At 43.2% G+C, this 24,945-nt stretch overlaps 1 protein-coding gene across 6 annotated transcripts in view; it reads right to left on the reverse strand.

Moving 5' to 3' along the window:
- BTBD11 (BTB domain containing 11) overlaps nucleotides 1–24,945 on the reverse strand; it is a 172,558-nt gene that overhangs the window by 37,187 nt on the left and 110,426 nt on the right. For 4 of the 6 annotated variants that reach the window (XM_038153078.1, XM_038153076.1, XM_038153077.1 and 1 more), the window contains exons 4-8: nucleotides 20,159–20,311; nucleotides 8,001–8,166; nucleotides 4,531–4,620; nucleotides 1,268–1,369; nucleotides 67–160 (exon numbers count right to left, since the gene is read on the reverse strand). In XM_038153078.1, the coding sequence (XP_038009006.1) occupies nucleotides 67–160; nucleotides 1,268–1,369; nucleotides 4,531–4,620; nucleotides 8,001–8,166; nucleotides 20,159–20,311 (605 nt within the window). The remainder of the gene's footprint in view (nucleotides 1–66; nucleotides 161–1,267; nucleotides 1,370–4,530; nucleotides 4,621–8,000; nucleotides 8,167–20,158; nucleotides 20,312–24,945) is intronic. The other 2 variants (XM_038153079.1, XM_038153080.1) reach the window with 2 other exon arrangements.

Here is a 24,945-nt window from a genome sequence, read left to right on the forward strand (position 1 = left end):
TGCTCACCTAAACCACAGGTCCCAGCTGAGGAATTGTTACAATGGGAGGAGGAAGAAAGTCCTTACCAGCAGCTGCTGCCAGCTGTAAAGGAGTTTCAGAGTAATTTTCCTCTCCATGGTCCAAGGAACCTTCTACCTTTGCTCCAGCATCCAGCAATAGCTAGAAAGAAAATTCACTATTTAGAGCAACTGGGGGCATCACACTCTTCAGAGTTCATGAAAAGTGACAAATGAGAATCTAATGCTTCTTGTTATCTGCAAACCCAATACAATGGAGACACGTGACATGCAAATTCTGCCCATTGTTTCACAGAAGCAAATTCATTCCTTTTTTCGCTCATTTTATGCTGCCAAACATCAGAAGCACCAGCATCCAACTTCAGAGCCAAAAAAGTGTAACCCAGTGTTTTTGAATGGGAAATGGGATAAGGTCAGTGTTAGGAAGTAATGCACTGGAGATGGAAGAAAGTTAGCTTGACAAGCATCCTTCCTTCATGGTCTTCTAGAAGCCCGGCACCATCCAAAAACGGATCAGATTTCAACTGTCTCCATCTTTTATATGAAGACATGGCCAAAAGAAAGGCAATTCTTAAGAAGCAATTGCAGCAATGAGTCCAAAAGCTGTGGTCTCCATCGGGAACACTTTCACATAAGTAGCAGCAATGCTGAAAACAAAAGGGGCCAAGTAGAGCAGGATGGAGCCTGTGCTCCAGCCCACTCTTGGCCATTTCTGTCTTAAGGCCTTCAAAGTTTTGGTGCTTGAGTGTGTCACAGACACAGCTGTTTTGAAGAATAAACCTTCTCAACTTCTGAGATGTCAAAGCACAGAACCAGCACATCCCACGTGACACCTGGATGGGGTAAAGAGAGTGAGGAATTCTCTCCTTCTGGAGCAGCACGAGGGCTGTTGTCCACCTCTCTCCCACCAAGGCAGCGGTTTTGTGTTTGCTAGAATATTACAGTGTAAGAAAGTGCAATGAATGAATAATCAAACATATAAAACAAGTGGTCAGGAAGGAGCACAAGGAGTTGTCAGACTTTCTTTGGTGCAACTTTGCTTTAAAATTGTCCTGTTTAAGCCTCATATTGGTTAAGTTTTGAACACCATATTCACTTTGTAAGTCTATCATGTATCAGTACACTCTTGAAGAAGCAGAAGTAACCAATATGAGTATGACAAGACGATACTGGTTTGATATGGATGTAATTAGAACTGAAGAGGAGAAAAAAAAAAGAATGAGATGCAGGTAGGGAAATACAATAATACCTGAACTACAGGAATATGTCCATGCAACACAGCAAATGTCAGAGCTGTCCAATGGCGGGTCTCAGGGTGGACGGATGGGTATTTATGAGCAGTACTGACAACCTATAAACAAATTAAAGTTATTTTTTTTTAAAGAGCTGTATGTAACAAAATTCAACCTGCCTGAAAGCCAGGCATGTGAGGGAGTAAGTGAAATAGAAAACCTGTGAAAGGTGCTTTATAAAATGATTGGCTTCATTTTTTTCCTGCAAAATTTTTCTCAATATTAAAACTGTTCGTGCTGATTTGACAGCTTGATTTGAGTTCTTACCAAATGAAGTCTTTTACCAACTACTGTAGCTCCATCTAAACCACTGGCCACCAGATTCTTTTGCACAAGGGCAAAACATCCACAGCTGGTTATAACAGCACACACTGGGGAAGTAAGGATGGATCAGGACATTTACAGCTAAGGACCACTCCCACTGACTTCACCAGGCCATGTACCAACAGCCCTGGGTCTTGGGATTGCTCCAGGCCCAGTCAAATTTCTTTGCACTTAAATCAGTACTTTTGTTACTGCTGTCAGGAAAGACACATCACAAGCCCTGCCCTGGAGTTTGCAGGCATTCTTCCAGGCTCCTCCTCTCTCACCAGAGGGAAAATAAAAATGTCTGAGAAGTGATGGGGCAGAGTGCCACTTCAGAAATGTTAAAGAAAATCTCCTTTTACTGCCTTCTCCTGTCTGAGTTGAGGTAAAAGTGCTGGGTGGTGACAGTTAAAAGAGATGCAAACTATATCCTTAGAAAACAAAATGCTATTCCTTCAGGTTGCTCCTTCCATTTTCTATGCCTTAGTGCCTGATGCCTCTAATGTAGACATTGGGGAAGATGAATAACCATTCTTTGCTTCAGTTTCCCTGTCTTAAAGATGGGGGTATTAATATTGATGAGGTTCACAGAGCTGGTAGAATCTAATGAATATTTGCAATCCAAGGCTGCACACTCAGATGGAGTGTAACACTAAAATTCAAAATCTTGTTATTGATCTTCAGAGGAGGACTAAAATCAGAGTAAAAGATGCACCATCTCTCTGTCTCACCAGCCAGCTTCTTCACCACACTGCCTTGTCTGAAGTACTTTAATCCATACAGGGGAGGAAGGTCAGTCACTAAATATCTGGTTCCAGCAGCAGCTCACATTTCCAAGTGCCACATGCAGCATTTTGCTAGATGCAGGCTCTCAGTCCCAAGGACAGGGATGGGGGCAAAATCTGAAGACCCGTGCAGATCCCACAGCTTGCCAGATCTGCACCAGCACCTGGCTGTTACCACCCAGATTTGCCAAAGAGAGAGCTCAAAGGGCACCACAAGGAGTGTGCTGGCCTCTGAACAAGGACACAGGGCTCCTTAGGGGCTGAGCTGGGTCAGAAGGAAGAGGACTGAGCAGCTCAGGCCTTGGGGTTTGGGATGTGGAGCAAGAGCGGCAGAGGGGAAGGATGGGCAGGATGATGGCTCAGTGAACACATCCAGCTCCTCCTCAAGCATGGTTCCCACCACTGTTTGGGGCAGTCCATGGAAAGCAGCAAAGAAAATGAAGTCATTTAAACTCCTTTGCTCCTTTTTGTTTTGTTGTTTTTCTTGGTTTTTTGTCTGTTTGGTTTTTTGTTGTTGTTGTTGTTGTTTTTTTGGGGTATTTTTCCAAGTCAGAGTTATCTCCAACACGGTGTTTGTAAAAGACCTGTGCCTGGATAAGCTTTTAAGGATGAGACTGGCTGAGCAGCAACAGGTCCCACTGAGTACAGAGTAAAACTGCAGCTTCTCAGCACATCTCGAAATGAGTCCATTTTCACTCGGGGTGGGGCAATCAAAAAGGGAGGTGCCCAGCATTTGAGGCTACTTTTGGAAACGTATTTTCAAAGTGAAAGAGAGAAAATTATGCAGCACCTGACAAAGTATTTATTTTTGTTCATGGTTGATTTGCCTCTTTTTTTGCCATAATTGCCCAATTTGCACAGTTGGTTGTGGTGTGCATAAATCATCATATAATTGCACGCCATAATTATTCACAGTTCTTGTCCAAAAGTGTTTTCATTTGATTTTACAGCAAACACTCTACAGCAGTGAACTGGGGAGGTTCACATTCCTCACTGAAGCTGTTCTCTCATATGTCAGCAGTTTCAGGAAGACTAAACTGTTAAAGTTTGCATTTGATTCAAGCCTGGAAGATTACTGGAGCAATCGGGAGGACTGCTCCTAATGAAAATTTGTCCTAGGAACCAAATAATGCTACCTCACATCTGAGCCACAAGGCAGGGTTAAGGAAGAGATCAGCCTCCCTGCCCATCCAGTTTTCGGTCTGACTAGGGGTTCAGTTGTTCAGTTGCTGCCAGCTTTGAGGGTGGTGTGCTTGATTGTGGGGAACTGAAATCACCAGCTGATTTCACGACACCGTAGTAACACTGGCAGTCTCCTATGGCTGACATCAGTTTCTACTTTTTAAACTGGACTTTTTAAATGTGCAAAACGTCTGTCTGAAGTACTGACTCCAATTTATCAGCTCCCTCAAGTGCAAACAGAACAGATGGAACACAGATAAGTGAAGCAGACAGCTTAATTTACTCATGACCTCAACAAACTGAAACTGGAATCATTAACAAATAACTCTTCATGGATTTTCAAATGGCTCTTAAAAAATGTACATACCTGCTTGGACAACAATCTGTTTGGTGGACAGATTGAGTTTGTGATATGCATTCATCAATGAGACATTTATATTCTGGAAGCTTCAAGCTCGTCATCCAACAGTTTTTAGCCCAAGGCACTTTGTAAAACAAAACAATGGAACCTATATGGCTCTTTCATGCTGGGGATGCTTACTTGGAACATCCATATGCATAGAAATGCTGAGCTTTGGCAAGTTACCAGATGGGTGTTTCTTTCACCTTCATTTAAAGTCAGCTGAGATTCAGTGAGTCCTAAAAGCATTAGCGCTGTGCTCAGGGCTAGTGCCAATTAATGCCTGTATTCATTTGCAGTGTGCAAACACAACTAAATCAGTTACCTGTGGGTTAACTCCGATGACTGGACCCCTCTGTGCAGTGAATCCCAGTGTTAACCTAATGCCATTTGATTTCATTGTTCATTTCAAGTGGTCCCAATCCCGGATAAAACAGATTTGTTTTCTTTTTCATTCTTGAGATTTTCGCTCCGCTACATTTTCAGGGGGTAGTTTAAGATGTAAACAAACAACAGGAAAAAGATACAACCAACAAAAAGTCCTCACCTCAGCATTCAGATCTGCTCCAGCATCTAGCAGCATCTGCACCATAGCCTCATCACCCCTGACACAAGCATACATCAGTGGAGTCATGCCCTAGTCATTTTTTGGAGTTAAAAAACAAAGGAATTGACAAATTTAACACAGAACTCTCTTTGATTTTTAAAAACAATTATTTAAATATATATCATCAAGACTAACAGCATGTATTTAATGAAAGCCATTACCTCTGCTACAAACATGCCTCTCAGAGTAGCAAAAGTCAAACACTTTTGTAAAAATCTCCATTTTTGTTGTCACTTGTGCTTACTGCTTGTATTTTTCATGTTGTCTTCAGCATGGTGAGTGAAACTAGGCTTGCCAGCCTCACCTCCATCATATACTAAACTGAGCACTTTTGTCTTTGGGGCCCCAGAAGAGACACGTTTTCACCAAAGCAACCATTATTTCCACTGGTATTTTAGAAAGACAGGAATTCTATTCAGTTTTCTATGATCAGAGTGTCTTAAAATCCAACTTTTCAATTACTAAAAGAGCCTTTAAAACATCTCAAGCTGCTTTTAAGATCAATCAGATTTGAGCACAGCTTTTTCAACATGGATACTCTAAGGGGCTGGAAATGTCAAGGCGTAGTATAGCACTGCCTAGCAAACATGGACTTAATTTCAAATGAAATGCCAGACAGCTTTGTTGCAAGTTGCTGGCTCTAGGAAAACATGGCCCTGCTTGGAGAAAAAGTAGATTAAGTAACCCTTCACTACAGAATCACCACAATGCAATTTGTATTAATCTGAAATACCTGCTATGCCTGATCACCATTTCTCTTTAGAGAAGTACTGCTGTGGCTGTGGTAATGAGTCCAGATGAAACCATGAACAAAATCATTAAACCTACTGCAAATTATAACAGCAAAAGCTGCTTATTAAATAAATACAGTAGGGGGTGTTGACCAACAGTCACCAGTGGCTTTGCAGTAAATCTCCTGAAGCGTGCAGCTACCTCTGATGCATGTTTACAGCCTGCCTCCAGGCCCCCAGTAAATCTGCTGTCAGACCACAGTCCATTTGCCCCTTAACACAACTGCTGCTATGAAGGGAAGTTATTTTCAGGGAAACTGGAGGTACCTGTCCTGGCCAGACACCGAGCTGTGACACTGCTCTTCCTAGCAAGAGCCCAGCACCACTGTTTTTGTTGAACTACTCCAGTTTTCTTGTTTGTACGAAGGGCTAAAGGTAGTGGGTGCTTATGTATGGAAAGGCTGCTCCTGTAGAGACAATATAAATTAATGTTCATCCCTGCAAGGTCCTTAGATCCTCCCTGAAAGACATGGAGCATTTCACAGGATCCAATCTGCAGCGTACTTGTGGAATAAGCACTTGGGCTCTCATGCCATTTTTGAAAAAAATTAAGTTCACCCTAGACAAGGAGAGTTCTTGGGTGACTTGAAGCTACTTGCAAAGAGAATTTGAAAGGACGTCAGCCACAGCCAGTGGCAAAACATTTCCTTTGGCAGTCAGTAAACACTATGAGAACAAACAGGACCATGCAAATCACAAAAAAATTGTGCTTGGGCCTTGGAACATGAGGATGGGGTAGCAGCTTAAAATTAAATCCATGTTCCTTCAATTGGTTTTTCAGTTTCTGTAAGTGGCATCACTGGATAAATTATTCAAGTGTTCATTGAGCACAAGGGGTATAATCAGATCTGTAGAAGAGAATCTGAAAATACAGTGCTGGGGCTCCCCCCGCAAGACACAGCATGTGGGCAGCCACAGTGAGGAGTCCTGCGGCAACATCCGGAGCAAAAGCTCAGCCTGGGAACCACGCAAGATGTCCTGACCCTGCTGCAGCTGAACAAGGACTTAACATTGACTAAAAGGGGCCCAGAATGTTATGCTGCAGTGTCAGGGTTTTAAAGAGTTAATGAGGATTTTAACCTCCCCTTCACTTGCACTGCTGTCCCTGTTGCTTTTACCTCTGCCAGTCCCCCCAGGCTTGCCCCGAAGCTCAGCCTTGTGCTGCAGCACCACTCACCACCCTCTCTGCACGTGGGAGAGGAATGGATTTTTAATGAGCCCATCATTAGTGTTTGAAGCACACATAGGAACACAGTAACAATGTGTACAATCAACACAAAGGGCATTTGGCTTTTGGCAAAATATGGAATTACTGTCTTTCTTTCAGCTTTGTATGACTTAGGGCTCTGTCCTGCCAAATGTGGGGTCCTGCAAGATGTGGGACATTTGATTCAGCGAAACATTTAAGCACAGGCTTAACTTTCACTCAAATAGGATGTAAAAGCATGTGTTCAGAGTTAAGCATATGATGAGGTACTTTGATGAATCAAGCCAGAGTGTTCCCAGTTTTCAGCCTGGAGGACAGAGGAAATACACTGTGAGAAGTTTCCAGGTTCAGACTAACTTAAAATAACAATAATTTTAAAAAGGATGAACCTTGGAATGAGCAATCTGATACTATTTTTTTTGCAGGAAGTTTTGCCCTCTTCTAAAGCTTTTCTCAGATGAATCCACAATATTAACTCAGACTGAAGCTACTGAACAGCAACATAATTCACATTCCTGGACAGCTTTCATCTCAGAAGATCTAAACCCGTGAACACTCCAGCTCTTTTCCCTCGTGACCACCTGAAAGGTGGCAGCCACCTGGCTCCTGTCAAAAATGATGCCACTGCTCTGGGAACACACAGCAACAAATTTTCATCAGGGGCACCAGAAAGGTCAGGGGACTCTATTTCAAAAGGAAAGGTTAGTATTCATAGCCATCATCTCCCTCTGGGAAGGGGGAACCACCTTGGTGAGCACTACAGTCCAGCGGACAGCTGCCAGTAGATAGCTGCAGAGGACAGCTCTATGCCCTGGCACAACCACCAGCCTCACGGAGGGGTAACTCCAAGGAAATTTAGGCTCTTCAACTGGTGGATGTTGGCCACAATGACCAGTGGAGGGGTAACTGCAGAGATACTTTCATGTCTCTGAGGTCTATTCAAACTGGACTGAAATCCATTAAACAGCACCAGCAATTAACCATTCACTGACAGGCTGGGTGGTGCGCATGCAGTGGTGACAGATCCCAGAGCTGTGTGCAGTGCAAGACTGCTCACCTCACAAAGCCCGGTCTCACAGCACTGTGCACGGCTCTGAAGCAGTATTAAGTATTCAGCTCAACACTAAGCTCTCTTGGGATCTTCCTCTGCCTTCACCTGACTCAGCTCACTGTTAAGAAGATATCAGGGGATGCAGTCACCCTCATGCTGAGTTACCTCACTACTGGCAAATCAATACAACTGAAAATGACCTCACTTAATGCGGACGTTCACCTGGCAGTGCTTTAACTCAATGAAGAGGAAGCATTGAGGTCCTGTCTATGTAGAGCTGAAAGCTGGGGCTCATTTCCTGTGACAAGCAAACAAAACTCTCCCATTCCACAGCTGCTTCTGTAAATGTCTCTCCCGTTACCTGTTCGCTCATGCTGTTGATCCCATCTGGCCCCAGCAGGGATATGGCTTGCTTAACCAGATCCGTCCGGCCGCAGTTAAGCATCCGGAAACCCAGGTCCTGCTTGAACTTGGCCTCGGTGGCAACTGCATCCAGCTTCCGAGAGGCACAGAAACAGTCGTCGATCCTGCGGGGGTGAGAAACCAACTCCCTCAGAGGACAACCAGAGGACAGATCTCCCTAGGAAAATAATACTGTGCTCTGGTTTTGAAGGATTTCAGTCATGCACGCATCCATTCTCCTTTGACCTGCATGGGCAAGGGAAATGCTGAATGGGAAATGATAATGCAAGCTAATGGGAGACTGCCCTTGGTCTATCTTTCATGGGACAAATTATAAATTTCAATAAAAACTGGGGGGAAAAAGCAGAGCTTTCACTTGATTTTGTTTCTCTGATTAGGCAATGCACAACACATCCTCACCACGAGTTTTGTCTCTGCATGGCAAGGTTATTCAGTTCCTCTGATCCCTGAAAACTTCCAATGACTTCAGTAAGCTTTGAACTTACATCAAATGTATGTATAATCATTGACAATACACCAAAGAGAAAATAATGTCACTCCAAACACCTTCAAGGATCCTACCAGCATAGTCCCAGTAACGGGGAAGCTTTTTTGGAGCACGAAGTGCAAGTCACAGAATCACAGGCTGGCTGAGGTTGAGCAGATCCTCTGGTCCATGTGGTCCAAGCAGGGCCACTGTACATAAGACCACCATGCAACTGGGGAGTAGGCAATCTTGCCAGGTAGTCACGGCAAAACATCAGAAATCCTTGCTGGCTGTGTCTAACAGACAAGATGTCATTCTTTTAAGGTCTTATTCAAAAGATCTTCAAACTGTGAACTGATATTCATTTCAAATGAAAGAAAGGCCAGGAGTTATTTAGCCAAGATGTGAATCTACAGCTCCAGAGAGAGCCAGGCAATTCAAATATAATGTTTATCCAAGTTGGTTTCATCTTGCTAAAAGACAGATTTGCTTTTCTTTCATGCTGAGGAGTGTCTGGGGCAGAGGGTGGAGTCCAAATCCACGGCGCTTTTGGTGTGAACTTGGATAAAGGACTGTTTGGAAAAACACCGCTTTAAATCTTCAAAAATGCTAGGTCAGAAAATGAGGGGCTACTTATGAAGGAAAAATAAAATAGAGATCAAAAGTGAAAAAGTCAAGCACACATCAAATATTTGTTTTTCTATTTCATATGTAAAAAACCCGAGCAAATCAAAAGAAAAATAGAAACAGCACATCACTATCATTTAAATTTCTTCTTCAAAGTGCTTTATCAGACCTTTATAAAATATATAACACTGCTTAATATTTAACAGCACTGTGCAACAAATACACTGTTTATATAGAAGCAGTGGCATGTAGCAATAGCTGCTGCTCTTCCTCTTTCAATAGAGAAAGGAAAGTGAAATGCAAAATACAAAGTGTTTTGATCAAAGCTCCTACAGGTTTGAAACCGGCATCTGATCTCGGACTTGCTCTCTGCTGTGCTGGGCCACAACCAGTCTGGAGGACACCAGATGTTTTGTTGATGTTCATTCTACTGCTCAGTTTGGGTTTTGACTGATAAAAAAAGTTCATGTCCTAAGAATGCAAAAAAAGTTATGCTTGGAGTATCACCTCTCAGGGGAACAAGGATGACATTCCATCACCACAGGATGCTACAAGATTAATGCACAACACTCAGTCACAATAAACACACTGCAACAGCAATAACAGATTCTGCACCAGCAATGTGCCCACAGCAGAGAGGGAGAAAGCAACACACAGCAAGGCTGGGTTTCCTGCAGTACTTTCTGACTGAGTTTAAGTAAAAAGCAAAACCAGCACAGACATATGCAGGGCTGAGCTCACTGACACTGAGATCCATGGGAGCAATCAAGGCTAAATGCATTCACACCGCATGGCACATTTCTGACACAAGAGCTACAGCAACATTTGGTGCTTGTTACCCACATGGCATGAGATGCTGGAGATCATCTATGCCCTCCTTTATGGCATGGAGAAGATAAAGCATGCTCAGAAGTTAGGTGGTGGGGGTTTGGTGCACGGAGGAGAAACCTCCCAGCTGCAGATGGCATTCTTAGATGATTTTGGGCTGGAAACAAGGTGGTTCCTCAGCAAAGTGCAGCTATGGAAAGATGTAGACATCCTCTGCAGAGGTGTCTGTCGCTATGAATCACTGCCTGTGTTAATTCACTGCTTCATCATTTATACAGAGGTATGTGACATACACCGAATAAAATGGGTCACCCTCTGACAGAGCTCTACTGATGTCACTCCAGCTCAGTGCATGAAAATGATAGTTGATCATCTCCTCTTCAACAAAAAAAAAAGCTAAACTTTGACCTGGGTTGCACACCCACAGAAAGGCGGAAAGAGGAACAAGGACCTATATCACCTAGCCTGTATGGGCTCCCCAGATCTCTGCTCTGGCATGTGTTCAAAAATCATCAGGAACTCCTCCATGAACTGCCTCTGGTCTCCTGAAAGTGAGTCCGTTCACCGGCTTAATACAGTCAAGGAAGGAGAGCCATAAATTCCTGTTGATATTTAGTATCAGCAAATCAGTACTCCGCAATCAGCTGTGGGGGATAAGTGTCTTGGTCCAAGAGCTGCAGGGTGCTGCAGCTGTAAAAACAGCGCAACAATAACATGGATGCAGAGAAGTGCCTGGGCTGCCCAGCAGGTAGCACACGAGCGCTGACAAAGTCTGAGCTAGACCAAGTTCCACAAAACAAGAAACCAAAACTTAGTACCACTACGCACGTGGCCCACTGCCTTTTTTATACCCCAAACAGGACCATGGTGAGTTATTGCCATATGTTGGCTAATAAACTGGATAATGATCAAACTGGTGAGTTTATTAGAACAGGAGCATGACATAAAGGAGCAGAGCATGAGGAGAGAAAGCTTCATCTCAAAAAGCCAGAGAGATGAATGAGTTAAGGAAAAAGAGATTTAACATGTACTAATAAAAAACAGTGAAGAGACATCAAAAAATTATCAGGAGCTACAAGTACAAACAGAAAAGCCCAGCATCACTTTTAACACTGGAGAAGGCCAGCTGGGAGGATTGCACAGCAGACAGACCGAGCTGTTGCATTTCAAAGTGAAAAGCAGAAAATTAAAAAAAAACCCCAAACCCATCAAAAATCAAACCTAAGCCAACACAGCACTGCATTTTCTCCCAAGTTCTCCTTCTTACCATCCACTGCACAATACTGATCCCAAAAAGAAGCAGAGAGTGTCTGGTCCATATTACACTGTGTAAGGGGACACTGCTCCAACGTGGACACCATCCAGAACCACAAACATTAAAGAATGCAGGATAAAAAAAGAGGAAGCGAATATACTCCGAGGCTTGATTCACTTGAGACTCTTTCGGACTGAAGCAAACATACTGACAAGCTCTGAAGAGGTGGGAAAGGGATGGGAAAAAGCTTGAAATACAAGGCTGATGGGGAACAAGTAAAGTCAGCTAAACATACAGGGTCACTTTTTAGAGTTGTGAAACTGTGCCTGCTATGCAAGGGAACAGAGCATATGTGCACGCAGAGCTGGAGCCCTCCCCAGCTGCACTGTCAGCGCAAGGTCCTTTTGCCAAAAAGTCTTTGTGATCTTTCCAAGTGCACAGAAGGCTGACACCAGCCCAGCAGCAGGATGTCCCCCTACAAGGCTACCATGGTTTGTTGCCAGAGTCTGCCAGCCATCAGCATTCACACAGGTCATCCTTTAACCAAGACCTTGCCCTGCAGAAAAGGTGCATTTTCATCAAAGGGGCTGGGAAGGCTGATGGGACGAACAGAGGATCATGGAGAGACAATGCTCTTCTGCTCCTCTTCTACCTAGGGACAGTCTCAAGATGGTAGGACATCACCACACCAGTTGCTGGCTGGATCAGGCAAACTTTGAGGTCTCCCAGAGATGATACAGTGAACAAAGGTAGGACTGACCAACACCCTCTGAGACTGATAACCTCTCTCTACAGACACAGTCCATTCTAAACTTCCTTATTTAGCAACCTATAGGGCTGGGCAGGCTGCTTGGCACCACCATCATCATCACTGCATAATGCTCTCATTCTCAGAATTGAGAAATTATATGTTTGAATTAATAATACATACTTATCATAGGCCTTGTGCTCAACAGCAAATTCACCCCTCCAATGTAGGGGTTCAGTCACAGAGCCTGTCAACTCCCTCCCTTCCCTAGTGTGAAGCAAGCCAACAATTGCCTTTAAAAATAAAAGGAAAATTAGAAACACGAAATTATCTCAATTTTACATTTGCAGTAAAATTGTGACCACATTTTTTAATTCACAATGCAATACAATTTTCTCCAAGTCCTCTTTTAATTCCTGACAGATACTGCCTCTACAACTGTTATCTTCAAGATCATTACAGTGTTGCCACTGCACATAATTAAATGGACTGTGGCTTTATATGGGGAGTGCCATGGTAACATTAATTATTTGTGAATGGTCACTGTCAAACACTGCATGGTGACCATGACACTCCATCATACTCTGAAGCACTCAAACCTCTGAAAGAAGTCAAAGATAATCTTCTTCATTTGTAATGGGTCCTATCAGTACAGCAAATTATTTTTCTTTTCCCAAACTCACATTACAAATACATAATGCAGCAATTCTACAGCAGTGCTCTAAACACAAGGGATGTTGGTTTTTTCATTTTCACTCCAACTGGCTAAGAGGGAGTCTGTGCAGATCTTTAATAAGTTACTCATGGGTTGAAAGCATTTGGGAAAATGGATGAGTCAAAGGCAAAGTGTTTCCATCGTAACTGGTAGACGCAGTTGATTCAAAAGAAATGGAGTGCAGTCTGTGACGAGCAGCAGGACAAACGTTCTCCATGGTACAAATGAGCAGATCACTGCACTGATAGCCAAGCATCAGAATCTTGTTTGTTCACCTGGGACTCCATCACCAGCCCTTTCAACTGAAAGAGTGATAATCTACTAATAAGGCCCATCTTTTTAGCTTTGTAGAATGTATCCAGTTTGTCCTAAATATAAATGAGGTCTTGAGTCAGAAATTATAATTCAGTTGGTTGGAAGCCTGGAAGGAGTTGTCTTTTAGGCACTAATACACATGCATTTGCAATGCTGAATTTCTTGGGGTCATGGATCACCGTTTTGATCTGGCCTCCACAGTCCATAGCACAAAAGAGTCTTGTTCCCTGCCTGGGGATCTTCAGTGAGACTACAGACACAAAAAGCAAGAGTAGGAGCAGCAGACAATTTGATTTAAATTTGTGAGCACATTTTTTTCCAGCGTGGTGCTTTACAAAGGACTATAATGCTGATATTAATAGAACTGCAATATAAATACTATATTGAGACAATTATTTGCATTTTCAGTTTTGGAGAGAGGAAAATGTAGGCACAACCATGTTGATCAAAGTGATGAAGAGCACTACTTTTTACTGCAGAAATAGAATATCTCCATTTACTTTAATCACAAGCTAAATTAAGACAAGAAAAAAATACTCCAAATGTTTATTATCCAAACTCTTATTCTTGTCAAAGGTCTGAGAATAAACTGGTTACAAATACTGGAAAATACATTAAGAAAGTGATGTGACTATCAAATCAAGTATTTCAAAACCCAAATCTGTATTTCAAAACACTCTTAATAATCCAGTTCTGTGTATATAGGTCAGGAACCATGTTCAAAATTAAATCTGAGCTCAGATTTTGAACAAGGTCACAGTGCCATAGGAAAGTTTCGGTACAGACTCATCTTTCATATAAATAGATAGCACAAGTCTTCACCAATGAGTGGGAAATGGTGTGTTATCTGTATCCTGATTATTGTATTCAGGAATGTAGTACAGGGACATTCAGGAATGCAATAAAAGGGACAGAGCATATGAGACAGAAATAATGATGTTGCTTGCAGTGGGAAAAAGAAGGCTGGATCCCAAAGCCCCTAAAAATGCAAGTGTATTCTCCCCTAAAATTGAAGGAGAATGTGAGGCCAAGGTCCTTCCCTTCAATATTTTTTTTATTACTGCTGTCTTCAAGCAGACATTTGGCAGGACAGGTTGAGACTCACCTCAGAAACCTGTGCTCTAACTCTACGTAATAAAATCTCCTTCATCTGCTGGCACCATCTGTCCCAAGGGACTGCTGGATTTTGTCAAGTAGCTTGGTTGCTACTGCTCACATTTTTGTATCTAATTACCGCAATAGCCATGGTTGGTGTTAAAATATTAGTGAAAATTTATGAGAAAAACAAGGACATGCAAAAAGCTAGGCAAACATCAACCATTCCTACTTGAAGGTGGCTGTATCTAATTAAATAGCAGAATTTCTTGGCAATTTTATACTCTCTCTCTTTTTCCAGAAACTCAGCCTCTTTACCCAACAGATTTTAAGAGAGAAGGAAGAGCAGTGGAAGTAATTTTTTTGTTTTCTAATCTCTATTTATTAAAATCCATTTATATTTCCATGCTCTTGTACAAGCACAAGATTTCCATAAATACAACATTAAATGCAACTCTTTTGCTTTCACTTTCAAGTTAGAATTGTACACATGTGGTATAGTAGTAGGATGACACAGCAAATGGTATAGACTGCTCTGAAACAAGAAAACAACAAATCTTCCCTTCCCATCACTGTATTTTCCCCTTTCCATTGTTTTAAGAAAGCTCTCCTGAATGAGCCAAGAATGCTCAAATAGTATTTACTTCTGAGAGCGATAATCCAATTTTCCTAGAGAGTCTTCATTAAGAGGGTGATGGTCCCAGACAGAAAAGCAGACTTAGGTATTCCCAGGACAAGGCTAATTGGAAATCAGGACTGATTTTCAATTAAAGACAGATTTTCCAGGGTGCTCAGACCCTGCATTTTCCCAGAGATCTTTCTGGATCACAGCTACAAATGCAACTCAGAGCGCCAGGTGAGCCTGTGAAGGGCAGCAGCTGAGGGAGCACATGGGGCGGGAGGTTAATAAACCTGGCCCTATGCTGCAGCAAGGCTTGGGTAAATCTGCACCATCTGAGCTTAGCATGACTTGCTAATACACACATACCTCTGTGTCCATGCTGACCTTTAAATAGTGTATTTTTCCTTCCAAAGTGTTTACTCCTGATGTGTTTCTGGAGAAGAGCCACAGATTCCCTCAGCACACACTTTGCTCAGCTGAATGAGCCCATTTCTTCATGTTTGTCTTCATGAGAACATTCTGTTAAAAAAACGAATCACCCCAGCCCATTTCTTTCTATACCTGGTCCAAAGGGAATATTTTTTTGACCAGGACACAGGATTTGTGCTTCCGCATCACTTCCTACCACTTTCACGTGGCACCAATACTTTTCTGTTTCTACTGGAAATACCTCTCCCAATGCAGACTCAAAATGGATTTGCTTTTTTCATGGCTGAGGAAAAATCCACTTTTGTGGCTGACAATCATTCTGAGATTAAATACTGCTCTACAGCCTTTACCACCATCCTTCTAACACTCTGCTCTCAACACAGTATATATTAAGATGCATATATAGTGTATGTGTTACTTATACACTGCAGTTTGTATATTTTTATTTAAAAAATACATTTGCCTTCAATTTGTGGAGAACTGCATTTCCATTTGTGGAAAACTGCATTTCATCCCATTTATTCTGTCCCAGCCCTCAAGGTCATCCACTTTTTCCTGGATGATTTCCCAAACTTCTTCTGTCAGGACAATGCCTCTCAGCACTGTGGCATCAGCAAATTTTAACTTCATGAGCACACTGCTATGATTTGTGCCAAAACCCTTTCTGAAAATTAAAAAAGACCAGTTTTTAAGAATGAGAGCTGAACGTCCCTGCTTGCAACCCCCTCTCAGCCAACCCAGCCCTTGCCGCCCCTCTCGAAGCCAGCCCCTGCTCACTTTCCAATTTCCTAACTAAACACCATCTTCTTGTGTTAATAGATCCCTGCATGGACTGCATCAAATCTTCACTTAAGTCCAAAGAGATGAAATTCTACTGAATTTCCTTGGGGTAGAAAATCAGTTATCTTATAAAAAAAGTTATTAGATTAGCCTGGCAAGATCTATCTTTAGAAAATCTGTGTCACATTTTATCCCATTTTTCCCTCAACAACATGTCTTTAATCAGTCTTTGTTTGAAAAAACATTCAGAGGCCTTGCACTAACAACCTGGAATTTTCCTTGGATCATTTCTCATCCTTTTCAAATGTTGGGCATTACTATTCTTAATCCTTAGAGTTATGGCATCACTCCAGGCTTTGTTAAAAATATTTTCCTCTGACCTCCTGATTTTGTGAGGCAGCTTTTTCTCATCATTGGAATCGAGGTTATTTGGTCATCCTGATTTGAGTGCATTAAGCCGCATAATTTTCTCTTCTTTTATTACTGTTTTTCCATTTTCATAACCTTGTTGCTATTATTTGTTTTTCCTTTTCCAACAGGATTTTCTCCCCCCCCATACCAGAGGCAAAATATTCACTAAAGTTCTTGGGTGATGGCCTCTGTTGGCACTGATGGACACATCTCACAGGCGTTCCAGCATCTTTACATCCTCCAGGATTGTCACGATATATTGCCACCAGAAATGAAGCCCCTGACCCTGATAAAAGGCACAGCAGCCTTTGAGCTGAGCAACACAGGATGTTCCTCTCTTTGCCATCAGCCTCCAGCCCCCAGATGCAGTCATGTACCAGTGATCCTCCCTCCCACATGTCTAACACACTGGGGTTTGTTCAAACAAACATCCCACAGAATGGAGAGAGGAAAGATGTGCAAAGAGCTTCTTGTGTTTAGCTGGAGCAAGGGGAAAGGGACTCCTTGCAGATTGTGATGATGAGGAGAAGCCAACATCCTTTTGCAGCCAGATAGTGCCTGTGCAGGCTGAGCAGTGAGGCTACCTTATTACAACAGAAAGACAGGTCAACATAGTTTTTACCACCAGGCCCCTTTCAGACAACAAATTACCGTCATGCCTTCCATAAATAAAAAGTCTAAAATAGGTAGCAGAGTACCCTATTCATGATTCATGTCAGCAGAGAGCCACCTCAACTGACTATATGCTGCTGCCACATGTGGGTACAGGTGAGGCTTTATTTAAGTGTGTTATTCCCACTGTGACAATATCCTGGACACAACTCGGCTTTCTGTCTCAGTGAGCTGTCGTGCATCCAGCACTCAACCCATCTGTGAAACCCATCTCCTTGCAGAAGCTGGAAACAACTGGTCTGTCTAAAGCTTTCACTCCTGGGGAAGGTAAACACTTACATCCCTGCTCATCTCCCAAAGCTGACCAGAGGAAGAAACTTTCAGCATCTGCTGTTGTAAAATGAAAAGAGATCAGGAAAGAGACAAGCAGCTCCTGACTGATTCCAGCTTCACTCACTTCTCTACACAGAGCAAGAACAGCTCCTCTTTCAGAAGAGGAAAACATTGCAAGAAATTAAAGTGATGGGTTTTTTTTTAAAGGCTCAGAAAAAGGGCAAAAGAGAGGAATGAAAGGCAGGAAGAAAGCAGGGATGATTTACAAAGCCATAGAATGGGAACCTCATTGTTGCAGTATGCGATTGTGCCGGGAAGTGTCACATGGATTTGCAGGGAGACCTCCATGCTGTAGCTCAGATAAGAAGCTGAACATGTGGGTTTTATCCAAACTGATCCTGAACTTCATAGCCTTTGAGATGCTGCCAACCTCTCCCTCTCCCCATATGCATGTTTTTCCATGGAAGCTTCATGGAAGCTGATTTTGCTTTACGCACTTGCAATGACAGGTTGTGAACCAACACTGAGGAATGATGCAGTGTCACCTGGGACCATGGGAACTTTTGGGTTCAGATCTCTGTGTTTCAGGGACTAAAGAAGACTGCTACAAAAAGCCAAGAAATTGAACCATTTTCAAGGTTCTACTTAATAAACCTTTCCCAAAGAAGTCACAAAATTTATCAAGCTAGCTGCACTTAAAATCCTCCAGCTTCCATCCATCATGCAGCTTACTTGAAAAGCCATCCCCTGCAAAGTTGTTGTATTCCCTCCCTCAGTGTTAAAATTTATGGAATTGATCCTCCTTGAGGAGTTAAGAACTGGAAAGGCACCCTCCCTAATGGGGAGGAGTGAAGGGTTGGTGTTTGGCTTATGAAAATCAGGAGTGCTCAGGGTCTGCTGAATACAAATAAAAAATTACAGGCTGCAAAGTTCCAAATTAAAATCCTGATGACTCATATTGCTCTTCAGAAAAGCGTAGTCTTCCCTTTGATCTCAGGATTACAGGCAGCAGGGATTTATTTGCAACTACGCAAAGAACCTGCTGCACTACACCAGCAGGAGAAACAGACCTCAAAATAAAACCCAAGGTACACAAACACTCATCTGCCAGCATAGCAGAGAGATGGTCACTGGGGACATCAATGGATTAATCCCGCCCCTGCAGTCAAATACAGGCACACAGCAAAGGCTGGTCTCTCTAAAATCTAGAATTTGTCTCAGGAATAGTTTTCCCTTTTCATTCTCACCTGATTAATCCCAGGCCATGCTTTCAGGCTCATTCCCACTTTTAAAACAAGCAGGACAACAATCATTTGTATTCTTCATGAAATTAATTCTTGATGGCAACTTTAAACTAAGTGCTGATTTGTTCCCCATAATTAATACATTCTTCTGCAGTATAATACAAATCTCCACAAGTTCAAATTATTCTGAAACTTCCTAATAAAAACTAAAATTGTGTAACAGTTGATGAGATTTTTTAATATATATGTGTATACATATACACACACACATACACACCATCAAAATAAAATTTTGGGTCTTATATTGTGGGTTTTTTTTTAAACCACAGGTATTTTACTGTATCTACCTTGATTTTTAAGACAGAGCATATAGAATAGAAACATTACTGCCTTATCTGCAATCCTACCTAAATACTTGGAGAGGTATTAAACTAATTGTGCCTTTTCAGAACCAAGTACCAGGTCTTCAGACAGTATGTAGTACCTGTATCTGTACGTCCTGACATTTCAGTAGGGACTCAGAATGCAGAGCTTCTGGAAATGAGGGCCATGGTGGGCACACCAAAGGGAAGCAATTACAGCCAAGGTTTGAAATCTGAAATGCTCATGATATGGCTTTTGAAATTCCATATATTTTTTCAATTAAAAACTGAATACCTGAGACTATAAAAAGCCAATGTAGATCTGGAATTGAAGTATTATATTCTCTGGTGAAAGAGCACATCAAGGCCACAGTCAAGAGAAGGCAGCTGCTCCCATGCAGGTCACAGCTAATCATGTAAATCAGCCCTCTGCTCTCTGTGTTGCAGGAAAGAATGCTTCTACTACTGTATTAAGAGGCAGACTGCTGGAAATTGGGGTTTTGGTACATATTTTGAAGCAACAGCAGTGAATCATTTCTGCTTTGGCAGATTCAGAATGCCTTTTCATACGAACATCAAAACCAAACATATTTTTGACTCCAGAATAGTCCTACAACGTACTTTTATCCAAGTACATAACAATAAGGCAAAACAGACACTAAAAACATATCTTGGCAATAAATATTTTAAGACTTCATTAGAAAACCAAAAGGTCACATCTGATACACGAAAAAGTCAAATTATCTAGCCTGACATTTACAAGTAATTTGAGTTGACATTAGCATGAAAAATACAATTTTACTCTAAAGAAGTAGTCTTACCTCTAAGTTTAATTGTGCCCTTAAGCATTAATGCTGAAAACAAAGCCCTGAAAAATATCTGCAGCCCTGCCAATTACATTTTGGTATTTTATAGCAAAGCAACATGAATCAGACAATTAGCAGAAGGTTTCAGCCCCTCATTAGCAAGCAGAATCTAATAGGAAGAGGAAAAAAAGAACACCACCATGTAAGCTCTGATGAGCAGATTACGGGCTCGATCGAGCTGTGAGATAGTCAGGCACCCATTACTATGCAACCAGCTTATCCACGGATGTGAGCAAATACCAGAAGCTGATTTTGCAACACACACGGTGAGCACCGGAGCATCCCTGCGCCTCCCAGGCAACAACAGAGCCCTGTGCCCGCCCGCCGTTCCCCAGGGGAGAGAGACACATTCCACACAAAGCAGCCGATCTGCATCCCGGGGACTTACTTTAACTGTCGGGGCTCGCAGTCAACTCCCGGCAGCAGGAGCCTGGCTGCTTGCCGCACGTCATCGCTGTCCACGGAGAAACTGCGCCGGTGCCCCGCGTGAGCCACCGCCACCCGAATCCACTCCATCAGGGGAGGCAGCACGATGAACGGCCTGCGGAGCACACACACATCAGTGCCAAGGCACACCGGCAGCAACACAGTAACAGGTAGAGAGAAGCAGAGAGCAGGGGGGCGAGGATGCGTGCGTGTGCATATATGTGTGAGAATATAAATACATACAGAGAGAAGGGAGCAAGGATAAGGAAAGAAGGGGAGAGCTAACCAGCTCAGCAATTTTCAAATAGGTCTAAATCAAGATGTCTCCAGGTGTCTCCAAGGCAGGACTACTTGGAGAGTGAGATTTATGAGCCATGCTCATCCACGGGGCTCCGCGAGGTCAGTGCACCCAACTGGCGAGTCCTCCTCCCATCTTTCACATAGTGCAATCCCAAAAAGAGGACAGGAGTCTGGCACAGGACCATGTCCCGCTCTGGCTGATGTGCAGGCCTGGGTTCTCTTTGCAATAGGGACAGGAGAACAGACCTGGGCAGAGAGAGGGGATGCGCCAATACTGAGATGCCAAGGATGGAGAGGGAATACCCCAGGAAGTCTCCAACACCTCCTGCCGATGCAATTGGCACCTTGTGCTCAGTGCTGAAAGTGGGGGATTTTGCGGCCAATGTGAAGGTCAGCTGTGAGTGAGATCAGAAATCAGAAACCAGGGAGCTCGGTCTCACTTTTAGCAGTATCAAACTGCTACACCTTTGGGTGCCAGCTGTTCTGCCAAAAAACATACAGAAGTGCCCCCAAAAGTGAATGCTGGGATTCTGGGCCAGCCTTACAAAGTCTGGGCACGATCAGAGACATGGTCCTTCCCTCCACAATACCTGGACAGTCCCATGTCCCAGCGAGAACTGCCCAAGCTGGAGATGAAGCATGTAGCAAACCGTTTGCTCCATCTATGCTAAGAATTATTTGGGAACCAAGAGAAAGATGACAAACCACAAGTGAAAACCATAACTTCAAGTTGTGTTTCAGAGGAAAACTAATAAAATAACTGCAGCTGAACACCTTGAAGGTTACTGCCAAGTCTCTTGCTTGCCTTTCCTTCTGCGGTCCCTTTTCATGGAGGAAGGGGAAAAAAAGGCCTGCATTAGCTGCAGAGTAGGCAAATATTTTACATTTTAAATGTACAATTTTACCTCAAAAAGTTATACCCTGAAAAAAATTATTTAAGATGTTCACTCTGGAATATCCTTTTCCTATTTATAGCTCTTTATGCATTTATTTCCCTTTTTGAGGACTTGGCTTTACATAGCTCTGATATTAGTATTCTTGAGAAGGGATGAGAAACTTCAGAAGTGCCGAAGGACAGAGAAGCCCTGAGGCCACTGACTCTCCCTATGACGCTGGGTTCCCAAATCTCACAGGCACGTAAATGAACAATCTCTTTTTGAAATATGACATCTTTGGCCTAGTTGCCACTTCCATAGTTTTTCTATTCCAACACATCACTGTCACCTCAAGACCAGGCTGCATTTGTTTCCAAGGCTTTTGCTCTCCCAAGACGGGGGAGAGCAAAAAGGTCACATAAGGAGGCAGATAAGGACAGAAGATCATCTCCCACAGCTCACCCAAAGCAATTTCCTAGCCCAGCTCATTTGTCACGAGAGTGGTGGGAGCTAGGGAGGAAAAGGGGGGAAGCAGGGGTGTATTTGTTCCTGGAAGGTGACTGCTTCCCAGGTCATCCTCAGAGCAGAAGGGACCCTCTTTTGAGGCACAAAATACATGGGAAAAAGTGATCAGTGAGAGTTTTTTCATCACTTGCTGAGCAGACAGCAGAAGGGGAGATGCAAATCACACTGTAAAACTGCATGTAGTTACAGATATAACTTGGTTCTAGGAATACAATTAAAGGAAAACTCAATTCAAGGTTATGTTTTGCACAAGTGAACACAGTTTGGATCAGAGAAATGAAGACAGGCTTGTACAGCACCTTCCTGTAACATCTGCTGGGAAAACAGAAAAGCAGAGAGCTGGGGCTGAACAGGGGGCTCAGAGGTTCACACTTTTCCCTCCTCTTGTGCAGGACAGAAACTCAAAAATCTGCCCCACCACAGTAAGGAGCAGAGCAAATAAAAATATTTAGAGGAACTTAGATAATTGCACTATAAAATTGCATTTTTTTTTCCTTTCCCAGTCTTGCAAATTTCACCAGAGAAATAGAAATGAGCATGGCTATTTGGTGCAATAAATCCCAAGAGGAAAGAGAATCAGTGTTCTGCAGAAGCAGGGAAATTTTCTATAAAGTCCAATTTCAGTCCCTAGATGAGGATATGGAGTTTGCTCACAACATATTACATTCCTTTTTCCAAGGGAAAAAAAATCATCACTGCATATCTCAACATGTCAGGAAATTTGTATTTTGAGAAGAGAACCAAATATGGCTGAGTGCAATAGGTTAAAAATACCCTCCAAGAATCTGTGCACCATGTGAAGGGCTGGGTTTTTTCTTTTAAATACTGCTTGTGTGCCAAAGAGGAAAGAGGAACACAGAGTTATAAGGGTGTGATAATCCACAAGACAATGTGACATCTGCAAGAAATATTTCGCTTTTCAAACAGCACTGTGTGAAAATGGGTTAGCCAAATTCATCACATCACTGGCATATACACTGATTTATCTCTGGTACAAAGGCAGGTACCAACCAGGAGAATTCAGTAATTTTGTGTTCCAGAGCAGACACAGAGCTCATAATTCACCTAGTTACAGCTTTGGAAGCACATGGATTAATTAAACTAATCTAACCATGGTGCTCAGCTTGATTCTGCCTGAAAAACATGGGAAATCAAGAGCAGCTCAGCTGCTGCATAAGCACCTTACTGGGGCTGCAGGCGAGTGAGTGCTCTAACTTCATCCTCTAGCCCTTCTCTGTACCTGTGCTTAACTTTAAATGCATGCTTCCATCCTCTAATTCCATGCAGTTTAAAGTTAAGTACGGACTTTAAAAAGAAAAAAAAAAAAAGAAAAAAAAATAGCTTTTTGGCACAGACTTGTATTTTCCTGAGCTCACATCTAAATGTCTAAATGGAAAAATATGCCAGATCAGGATGCAGGGAGAGGTCTCTGCACAGAGCAACTCACATCCCACACACAAGAGCTGGGAGGTGGGGGAGGGCTGTGGGAAGCCAACACAAAGCACATCCCCAAAGGGTTGGACCCTTCTGGGCCCTGTCCCCCTGCCCTTGGCAAGGGGGCAGCTGGCTCCTCTTGGGGTGTGCCTTTTCCTATTTCATCAGAAAAGACAATTATGAGTGTCCCACCAACCTTCACATCTCTGGTTCCTCCTCCCAGGCAGCATCCTCCCCTGTTCCCTCCTGCCACCCAGCACTCCTCTCACATCTATTTTGGAACAGGTCAAGGTCCCATAAGCTCCTATGCCTTGAAGATATCTGCAGGTAGCAACACCCTGCTAGCACTGCCCCACAAGGGACAAGTCCTCACTGTGCTGGCTATCAGAGTCCTCCCCACTGCTTTCACACACTCCAGCTCCCTGCCAGCACCCTCCCTCTAAAGTGGGCCAAACAACCCCTCCCTACCCCATCAGACCTCAAACTTATCTCGGTTTTTGTGGTGCTGATGTCTCCAGAGCACTCTGAATTACAGAATGACTCATCAGAAAAGCAGATGTTAGAGGGGAGAGCCTAAATGCAATCATAGGAGGGGTTCCCTAAAGCCTGCACTCTCTCCAGAGCCACATACAGCCTTCCTGGGCTGCCCACCACTCCCCCTCTCTCACCTGCTGGCACACAGAGATATTAAAAATTCTGTCATGCATATGCAATAACTCAGACTTTTCCATTATTATTAGCAGTAGTAGTATGTTATTGTTATTGTTGTTATAGTAGCAGTCTACCTGTGTGTAAACAGGAGAAGTTGTCAGGTGGAAGACCATGAGAAATTGTGCGCTGTAAAATGCAATAGGATGCTTCATTATTTTTGCATGGGTCTGTGAGAAGATGGATGAAGCTCCTGTCTGGACACCAGCTGCTGCAATGCCAGATTTGCAAAGCACTAGGGCCAGCACTCTGACAAATTCCAGCTCCAAATAATCTCTGGCCCTGGTTTTTCACAGTTCCATCTGTGAACCATCTTTGCAGGGTGCAGAATTCCTGCTGGCTCCTGACCAGCTTCACAGTCCACCTTCTGCCCAGAGCAGGGCAACTACACACAACCACTCTCTCCTTGATTTCCAGCAGTTCTTCCCCTCACCAGCTGTTCCCTCTTCCCTACAGAGAGTAAGAACACTCATCACCTTTGAATGCTCCTAACACAGGCTCACAAACCCTGGATGGGCCACCAGCCCCTTGTTCCCAGCAGAGCCTATAGCGTGCTCCAGGTTCCAGAGCTCATCAGTGCACAAGAAGAGATTCCCAGACAATCAGAGTGCTCCAAGGAGAAAATCATCATTTCAAGTGCAGCACAACAGCCTCTTTATTTCCAGGAGCACTTCAGGCTGCTCTTCTCCAGACACCGATGGAGCCCTTGCCCCACCACATGCACTCATTCACTGCCTGTATTAAATCAAACTTTAGGGAGAGGACTGGCTTTATAGTCACAATGGGAAGAGAGAAATCCCTGAGGCATAATCCTATTGGGATGTGAATTCCCACAGCTATCTCCTGTTGTCTCCTGCCTCAGCTTTCCCAGCTGTGAAGGGGACACAGCTGAAAGACCTGACCTTGC

The sequence above is a fragment of the Motacilla alba genome, chromosome 1A, assembly GCF_015832195.1.
Source record: "Motacilla alba alba isolate MOTALB_02 chromosome 1A, Motacilla_alba_V1.0_pri, whole genome shotgun sequence".
NCBI classification, from domain to species: Eukaryota; Metazoa; Chordata; class Aves; order Passeriformes; family Motacillidae; genus Motacilla; species Motacilla alba.